This window comes from Bactrocera dorsalis, chromosome 5 (genome assembly GCF_023373825.1).
Source record: "Bactrocera dorsalis isolate Fly_Bdor chromosome 5, ASM2337382v1, whole genome shotgun sequence".
Classification (NCBI taxonomy): Eukaryota; Metazoa; Arthropoda; class Insecta; order Diptera; family Tephritidae; genus Bactrocera; species Bactrocera dorsalis.
The window spans coordinates 33,085,241-33,095,315 of NC_064307.1; the positions used below are offsets into that span (position 1 = coordinate 33,085,241).

At 33.9% G+C, this 10,075-nt stretch overlaps 1 protein-coding gene and 1 long non-coding RNA gene across 2 annotated transcripts; one reads left to right on the forward strand and one right to left on the reverse strand.

Moving 5' to 3' along the window:
* Window positions 1–338: 338 nt before the first annotated feature.
* On the forward strand, window positions 339–2,408 carry LOC125779008 (uncharacterized). The gene is made up of 2 exons (XR_007423075.1): window positions 339–784; window positions 949–2,408. It is a non-coding gene; the product is annotated as an uncharacterized LOC125779008 (long non-coding RNA).
* A 410-nt stretch (window positions 2,409–2,818) lies between these two features.
* Window positions 2,819–4,870, reverse strand: LOC125779004 (juvenile hormone acid O-methyltransferase-like). Its single transcript, XM_049459274.1, has 7 exons — window positions 4,839–4,870; window positions 4,450–4,554; window positions 4,320–4,361; window positions 4,043–4,231; window positions 3,613–3,917; window positions 3,315–3,462; window positions 2,819–3,213 (listed from the first exon to the last, which is right to left on the reverse strand). Exons 4-7 carry the CDS (start codon window positions 4,227–4,229, stop codon window positions 3,023–3,025), a joined length of 831 nt encoding a protein of 276 aa, XP_049315231.1. The 5' UTR covers window positions 4,230–4,231; window positions 4,320–4,361; window positions 4,450–4,554; window positions 4,839–4,870; the 3' UTR covers window positions 2,819–3,022.
* Between the last annotated feature and the right edge of the window lie 5,205 nt (window positions 4,871–10,075).

Genomic DNA, 10,075 nt, shown 5'->3' on the forward strand with positions numbered 1-10,075 from the left:
CTTTTGTCATTTAATCGTGAATTGTTTTATTTACAGGGAATTAAAAAATTCATCTCGGCCAAAAAATGGAATTAACTCGTGAACATTTTCGTGCGATCATTTTTCACAACTTTCGACGTGGATTATCACGACAAGAGTGCATCGATGAACTAAAATCTTTGTATGGCTATGAAGCACCATCCTATAGCACTGTGAAAAACTGGTACAAGGAATTCAATCGTGGCCGACGCTCGCTCAAAGACGAATTCCGTGAAGATCGTCCAAAAACAGCCGTTGTGCCAGAAAACATCGATGCCGTACGTGAACTGATAATGCAAGACCGTCATGTAACATACCTTCAGATAGAGGCATGCCTATGCATTTCTCCCACCAGCATACATTCGATATTGCATGAACACCTGGCCGTAAAAAAGGTTTGTTCTCGTTGGATCCCGCACAATTTGACAATCGCTCAAAAAAAGGCTCGTGTGGATTGGTGTAAAGAAATGCTGAAAAAATACGATATATTATCCTTAATTTATACTTGTCTTATTATAGTTCTTCAATCACTTTTTCAATCATTAGTTCTATTATTTGTATATTTTTCTTTTGACGTTCATTCTGTGTGGTTTGACGCAACTGGGGCACGCAGTTTTATGTCACTAACTTCTTTGTTTCCAGTCGCTGTAGCTGGATACCGAGTGGATGTTTAGTCTGCCACGTGTGATAGGATGCCAGGGTAATAGAAGGGGTACTACGATCTTCGCATTGAGACAGCGCATCGAGTGAGTCAATTTTCTAATGAGTGAGTATTGGTTCTTTTTCCTTAAGCTATGCAACGTATATTTTTTTGTTGTATTATTGAATTATAATAATATTGAATGTAGATACATAGTATTATTATTATTTTTTTATATTTTTTTGTGTAGTCGACTGTCAATTAATTGTTAATAGGTTTTTTTTTTTCAGTTATCTGTTATCTGTTTTGCTGATGAAGCTTGCAAGTAGAGTTGGTGAATGGTGAAGGAAGTTTTGAAGGACTCGACTGGGCCCTTCTGATGGTGTTACCTTTCTGATGTTTTTTTGGTGGATTTGATTTTGTCTGCGAAGCTGCTCATCTTGTTTTCTCGTCCCTCAATTTTAACTATTAACAGCAACAAAGTTGCTAAGGAGAGTATTATACATAGTTTTGTTCACATAACGATTGTTTGTAAGTCCTAAAACTAAAAGAGTCAGATATAGGGTTATATATACCATTTAAGCCATAAATAAAGATATTAAAGTGAAATTTGGCACAAAGGATCGCATTACGGAGGGGCATATTTGGACGTATTTTTTTTGGAAAAGTGGGCGTGGCCCCGCCCCCTACTAAGTTTTTTGTACATATCTCGGAAACTACTATAGCTATGTCACCCAAACTCTATAGAGTCGTTTCCTTCAGGCATTTCCATATACAGTTCAAAAATGGAAGAAATCGGATAATAACCACGCCCACCTCCCATACAAAGGTTATGTTGAAAATCACTAAAAGTGCGTTAACCGACTAACAAAAAACGGCAGAAACACTAAATTTTACGGAAGAAATGGCAGAACGAAGCTGCACCCAGGCTTTGTTTTTTAAATTGAAAATTGGCGTGGCGTTGCCCACTTATGGACCATATCTCAGAAACTACTCACCGATTTCAACGAAATTCGGTATATAATATTTTCTTAACACCCTTATGACATGTACGAAATATGGGTGAAATCGGTTCACAACCACGCCTTCTTCCAATATAACGCTATTTTGAATTCCATCTGATGCCTTCTCTGTATAATATATACATTAGGATCCAATGATCATAGCTGAATAAAACTTTACACAAACGCGGTATTTGAGCTGAGGCATCCCTTGTGGAAAAATTGTCGTGATCGGACTATAACTTTTCAAGGTCCCTGATATCGAACACGAAGAACTCAGTGCCTAACCTAACCTAACCAAATTTTTCACCGAAAATATCGGTAAATCTTTCAGAATTTAATTCTAATTAATTTTACAGCAAAATAAAAAATATGTATGTAAATAACGGATAATGAAATCTCGATTATCACTTTATCATGCGAGAGTATAAAATGTTCGGTGACACCCGAACTTAGCCCTTCTTTACTTGTTTTATATTCTATATTCAGATATTCTTGGATATCAGCGGAGCATTGGGATATTTAATCTCCGATATATTTGGATTTGGGAATTTCTCGACCCTGAGGCGAAATGGAATCTATTTATTATCATTTGTTATAAGTCTGAGTGCAACATCGATGAAGAATTTAATATTTTTAATAATTGCAATATTTTTAAACGTTGATTGGTGGTGAAATTTACTATTTTTACTCTCATTTGTAAATTATTCATGTACTTCCAATCAATAAAATGTGCCTTCAACTAGTGATTTTGCGTGTTTTTATATTTTGTTTATAATTTTCTGAATGACCACTGATTTTTCCTCATAAATTGGGATTTACTGCGTTTTGATCGAGTTGTTGTTGTTGTTGTTGTTTTAACGGATATGCTAATCCCCGTTAGGGTGGTAAGGGTCATCTGTGTTGTCGTCGAGGTCATCTAACGGTAGGCCCAGGAAACGCGCTGTTTCGACGGGGTCGGACCAAAGGGAGGAAGGTGTTAGATGAGTTGGGTTTGTGGGGCATGCAAGTCGAGTCTTTCCCATTGCTTTAAATTATTTATTTTATGAATTATTTTGGATTATTTTTGGATGAGTGGTTATTCATGGGTTGCAGGAAATCCTATTTTATTTTTATTTTTATTTTTATTTATTAAAAATATATTGGATCAATAAATAAATAAAATTTCATTTATATATTTTTTGTTTTCATGAGTATACATTTTTTATTCTTACAATACAATTACAAATGGCATGCGACTAGCACATGCTTTAACAAGAAAACATTCACATCTTTTATTTTATGGATTAATAATTCAACATTCAATAAATTTAATTTGCACGAAATTTAGCTTGCTTTTCTAGACAACAATTAGACAAGTCTGTTAATTAATTTCCTCTGAATTCTCGGGTTTTTGGATTACAATTGTGAGTAACGAAATGCGACAACCTACACTGGAACTTCCTTTGGTGAAAACACACTTGGTCTTGAGACGTTCCTTCATATCTTCCCTGTATTCTTTCTGGACATCATTTGGCATTTTATTTACAAATGGATTAACAGCCATCACCAAATCTACAATGGAAAGACATTGAAAAATGGAAAAAAATTTGATTTACAATAATCCTCTTTTGATTTATGTTTTTCTTATCCTAGTCTCTTGTCTAGAACCTTACCAACTAGAGTGTCCAAACTTGGATAGGTGAATGTTTTCCATTTGTTAACACAGTACTCTACTTTGAATTTGGCTGCAATTAGGTCTTTCTTCATCATCTCGTCAGCATCTGCACAACCCTGGTGAGGAATGGTCCACTTCTCTGAACCCTAATGAATTCATAAAAGAAGAAAGACATTTTTATGGAATATTTTGCGGTAAGTTGGCCGTGTCCAAAGCACGAATGTCTTATTTTTACTGAATGTGAAATACATTGAAATATGAGAAAGATTTAAGAAGCGAATGCTTATGAATATTACCTGCATGTATGGTGCAAATCTTGGATCTTTTTCCTGTTCCGGATACATATCGTATATCATGTGATGGGAAATGGTTAAAATAATGGCTTTACCCCCTGGTCGAAGAAGTTTGTAGATGTTCTGTAATGCTTTCTGTGTATTCTTACACCAGTGGAGAGCATAGAACGAAACTGCATGATCAAATTGTTCGATCAAGTATTTTGGTAGCTCAGACATTTGCATATCTAACTCAAGGAATGATAATTTATCACTAACTGCATAATGCTGATTTGCATACTCAATCATTTCTGGGGATATATCAGCACCTACAGACAAAATAATTGTATGATCACCACCAAAATATTTAACATGAAAGGAAATCATATATGATGGAAATCATTTGCCACTAAAACTTTGTCAAACATTATTTTTTCCAATTTGCAATATTTACCAACAATAACAGCCTCCCTGCCGACACATGGGACAAGTATATCTCTTGTGGTATTTCCAGGACCGCAGCCTATATCGATAATTCGACCATTCATGTTCCTGAACTCCTCCGAAAATTGACCGATCAATTCCAATATATGACGATTCAGGATAGCATTTGTTGCAGCGTATTCCTTTGGTTGATTCATCACTGAAATATTCAATCAACGATTAATAAAGATGCTCGATGAACCAATCAACCTCTTCACCAAACACAAATACAAATACTCTTTCTTTACCTATTGATTTTATTCTGATGTGCAATCGAAATATTATTCTATCTGAAAAATAAAAATAGGATGATAAAATTAATGAGAATTGCAACATCATTATGTCTCTTATGTGCGGTTCTATTATACAATAGTATACCTAGCTTTTTCCTCAAATACGGCAATGCCTCGGGGATTATATCGAGATTAAAATTTTGTCCTTCTACTTTTTGTTGTTGTTGAACGATTCGGTGATTCGGCGGTACTATAGGAAGAAGGATATTACATGGTTTCTGAATATCGTACAAGTTGAATTTGAATTCAGGATAAGAAGTTTCAAGCGATATAAATAATGTGCTATATATAATACAGCAAAAGAATCAATTTCTTGATCAAATATAATTTTCAATGCCATGTCCTCCAACTTGATCAAATCGTCTCCGCAAAGACAAAATTGCCAACTTCATTTAACATTTAACACTTATTGCCCGATAATGAAAAATGTTCATTAACAATAATAAATTATAAATAAATTACAAATTCACTAACCGTTTTTTATTGGAATCGAATTCAAACTCACACCATTAAAAATTCAGATGACTTTGTGATTGAAATTGCAAGAGATTACCAACAGTTAATTTTCCATCACAATGAATCCCGTAGAAAATTCTTTAAATACATGTGTACAAGAATTGTATTAAAAAAAAGCACATCTGTATTTAATGCAAGGCATACACGCACCAATTATTGTACCAATTTCATCGAATTGTACAAATGATTGTTACGTATATGGGGCAGTTGAATGAGTTGTACCAACTGATTGGATGAACATCAAAATTTTTTGATATTTTGTCAAGTTGGTTGTGTTAGTTGGATCAAACACGGGTTGGTCGTGCGATTTCAAACGATTTCGCCATTTTTTTCGGCTGTCGAAGAGAGCGCGTCATATATAATAAGTAAAGCAACAACTTCCTAACTCATGTTTGAGCAGAGAAGTGAATATTCAAAATGAAGTTGGCCTGAAAATTGTATTAAAAGTTGTGTCGTATGTAGCGACAAGGGCAATTTCTAGCCCAACTTAATCAACCAACTAATTGGTGCGTGTATGCCTTCCATTATAACCGTCTATCGTCAAATAGGCCGCGTCTTTATTGTATACCTCCTAATGGAAGGCATACACACACGAGTATTGTGTTCAACACATGACTGTTGTGATATATTATATATGTACATATATACGTTTGCAATTTGGACTTATAGCCCGAATTGCACTCCAGAAATCTGCGTTGGCGCAAAATGCGCTGTTTACACAAAACCCGACTTCCAAATGTTCCGTTTCCCCTAATAGATCACCAACTAATGTATGGAATGACCAACGAAGCAAGTATGAAGATTTTTTAAGTTTTTACCTCAGTCACTGTTAATGCGTGGTTCACTATTATAAATTTCCAAATTAGTCGTACAATACGAACTACACGTTATCCAAACAAAATGATTCCGATTTTAATATGTACCAGCCAGAGAATGTATAAACATAGAGAAGGTACACGTGCGATGTCGAACCTTTTATAGGATTGTAGTACCCAGAGAACATAAAACATAGAGAAGGAGAAAATTTAATTCTGTATAATGTTCGATTAGACGGATAACAGAACTTATAAGATTGTGATACGGAATTTCACCATTCCCTCTGCTATTTAGCAGAATTGAGCACGTTCAAAGGCAGAAATATATGTAAATTTTACATTGTAAAACGACTGAATTCATGCGAGATAAGAGAATAAAGAGAAATGCTTTGAAGAAAAATATACAAAGTCACACAGAGAATGTAAAAAAACATTCACTGCGTCACATATGCGTGATTATTTTGTATCAAATGAAACATTTCTTTCCGAAAAATGGTAAACATTTTAATTTTTTTTTTTAAATCGGGAAAAATTTGATCAATTTGAATTTTATTTTTTAATTTTTAAATAAATTAATATTTCAAAAAAGTTGTATTTATCTCGACTATTACAAAGCGAAGATGTGTCAAATGAACTTTACGTATTTCTTGAAAGAAAATTGATGACCTTCATGAAATATGAATATTCGCCTTATTTCCTTATCAGTTCCATATTCGCACTCATAGAATTTCTATGGCATATACATATGTATGTACATATATTATTTCTTCGGCACATTTGTCAGTATGTTTACGAAAGCAAATGCGAGCCACATACATACATATGTACATACATTCATGATAACAAGTGTCGCACGCATCTTTCGCATCTCCGTTGTCACGGTCAACCAATGGCCGAAACTGGCGTTTTGTCAAAGAGTCAAGTGCTGAACACATTGAGCGCGATAGACTGCAAGCGACATCTGTCAAATATTAAAATACACACGTTCTTATGGACACAGTTATGTAGTTCTGCAGCTGCCTTAATAACTGTGTCCCTAAGAACGTGTATATTCTAATATCTGAAAGAAGTCGTTTGTAGTCTGTTGCGCTCATTGTGTTCAGCACTTGTGTGATGATAGAAAATCCAAGCTGTGCCGAAAAAAATATACGAACGGCCGCCGATTGTCACCGCTTCCCTTGCCGCTGTAAGAAGCTAGCCAGTCAAAAACGCTACTCCCTTCCTTCCTTTTCCTTCCTTATCGGCAAAATGTGTGCACAGTCAAAAACGTGGTAAAAACACAGAAATCAGCCATCTTTGCTTTGTTTTCATTTGAACATTGTTGCCATTGCTTAATGCGCATATATAGTTTTGAGCACACCTTTGTTTTCAATTACAATTTTTTACAATATAAAATATCAAAAATGAAAACAAACTATTAAAAATAGTTTATATAATTATAAATAATAGCATTCGATTCTGATTTTGAGTTATTTTAAGAAAATTTCACACATATTGAACAAATTGAATTATAAAAGTTGATAATTACTGCAGTATATCGATATTGGCAACCCTGCGTTGTGAGAGAGCAATCAGCTGAGACGTTTGCGACGGCAAAAATCCAAATGTCGCAGATTCTCACGTCAACGTCACGTCAGAGAGAAGGGAGTAGCGTTTTTCACTGTTCAGTTACATTGCGCGCCCATAAGATAGGTCGTCCCAGCTGACACGACCCACGATTCTGCGTTGTTCACTAACCAGCCTATAACAGCTTTGCCTACAAACTGCGTTGTTGCCACTTTTCTCACTTTTTTCTGGGAAGAAGCATCAGAAAGTTGTTCAATTTATGATTTTTAGCTTTTGAAATCGCCGCGAAAAGACGCTTGTCGGCAAATGCATGCTCGGGGAGATGTTACGGCATCTGTTTTTATGAATGAAGCGAGGTCGCTTGTAGAATTTGCGTCTGCGTTTATGAATGAAATCGTTTTTGTTGTAAAATTTACTACATTTGTCCTTCGTAAATTTGGCTGCCATATTGACTTGTGATGCTTCAGTTATTTGAGACAATTGTTTTTGTAGAACCATGTTTCAATTTTTTGCGAAAAATGTGTACAAAACACACCTCTCACACAGAGAACATAAAGCAGTGGTCGGCATGAGAGGATCTGTCACTGTGTTGGTGAGCACGAAAAAAAGTAGCCCAGTGACAAATTTCGTTCTTTTTCATCTAAATAATTAAAAGTATAATGAAAATTAACAAAATGTCTTTTAAGGATATATTCCCTATTATCTTTAAAAGACTTGGAACATAAAAGGCATTGCATGGCACCGAAGACATTTAGAATCATAAAATATTTCTCGTAGGGCATATTTGATTTTGCGCTATAGTCTCACGCGATGTTAATTCGTTGCTGGCTCGACAACGACTGAACGATAGAGCGTAAGCGTACGTGTGAAGTTAGTTTGCACGTGCTCATTTCTGCTAAATAGCAGCGAGAATGGTGAATTCCGTACTACATTCTTAAAAGTTCTGTTAGCCGTCCAATCGAACATCAAACAGAACTCAATTTGCACCTTCTATGTTTTTAGTTTCTCTGACTTAGCTCTAATTTTTTTCACATGCGTATGAATAATAATAAGTATGTACATATGTATGTATTATGCTTCTATAGCTTGTGTGCGTAAGCCGTAGAATTGGTACGAATTTGAAGGTCATTAGATTTTTTTTGAAGAAATGAAAGGAATGACGTGTTTATATGAGCACATTTCAGTTCAATTGGGACATCTTCTTTTAGTAATATTCGAAATAAATATAACTTTTTTGAAATAATTTAAAAATTAAAAAATAAAATTTAATTATTTTTTATTTAATTTTTCACGATTTTCTAAAAAAAATTAACATTTTTACCATTTTTCTGGAAAAAATGGTTCATATGATACAAGATAATCATGCGTATGGGACTTAGAGAATGCTTCTTTACTTTGTATATTTTTCTTCAAAGCATTTCTCTTTATTCATTCTCGCAAGAATTCAATCGTTTTACAAATATTTCTGCCAGATAATGTGCTCATTTCTGCTAAATAGCATCGATAATGGTGAATTCCGTACTACAATCTTATAAGTTCTGTTAGCCGTCCAATCGAACATCAAACAGAACTCAATTTGCACCTTCTCTGTTTTTAGTTTCTCTGACTTAGCTCTAATTTTTTTCACATGCGTATGAATAATAATAAGTATGTACATATGTATGTATTATGCTTCTATAGCTTGTGTGCGTAAGCCGTAGAATTGGTACGCATTTGAAGGTCATTAGATTTTTTTTGAAGAAATGAAAGGAATGACGTGTTTATATGAGCACATTTCAGTTCAATTGGCACATCTTCTTTTTGTAATATTCGAAATAAATATAACTTTTTTGAAATAATTTAAAAATTAAAAAATAAAATTTAATTATTTTTTATTTAATTTTTCACGATTTTCTAAAAAAAATTAACATTTTTGCCATTTTTCTGGAAAAAATGGTTCATATGATACAAGATAATCAAGCGTATGGAACTTAGAGAATGCTTCTTTACTTTGCATATTTTTCTTCAAACCATTTCTCTTTATTCATTCTCGCAAGAATTCAATCGTTTTACAAATATTTCTGCCAGATAATGTGCTCATTTCTGCTAAATAGCATCGATAATGGTGAATTCCGTACTACAATCTTATAAGTTCTGTTAGCCGTCCAATCGAACATCAAACAGAACTCAATTTGCACCTTCTCTGTTTTTAGTTTCTCCGACTTAGCTCTAGTTTTTTTTCACATGCGTATGAATATTTATAAGTATCTACATAAGTATGTATTATGCTTCTAAAGCTTGTGTGCGTAAGCCGTAGAATTGGTACGAATTGGAAGGTCATTAGATTTTTTTTGAAGAAATGAAAGGAATGACGTGTTTATATGAGCACATTTCAGTTCAATTGGGACATCTTCTTTTTGTAATATTCGAAATAAATATAACTTTTTTGAAATAATTTAAAAATTAAAAAATAAAATTTAATTATTTTTTATTTAATTTTTCACGATTTTCTAAAAAAAATTAACATTTTTGCCATTTTTCTGGAAAAAATGGTTCATATGATACAAGATAATCAAGCGTATGGAACTTAGAGAATGCTTCTTTACTTTGCATATTTTTCTTCAAACCATTTCTCTTTATTCATTCTCGCAAGAATTCAATCGTTTTACAAATATTTCTGCCAGATAATGTGCTCATTTCTGCTAAATAGCATCGATAATGGTGAATTCCGTACTACAATCTTATAAGTTCTGTTAGCCGTCCAATCGAACATCAAACAGAACTCAATTTGCACCTTCTCTGTTTTTAGTTTCTCCGACTTAGCTCTAGTTTTTT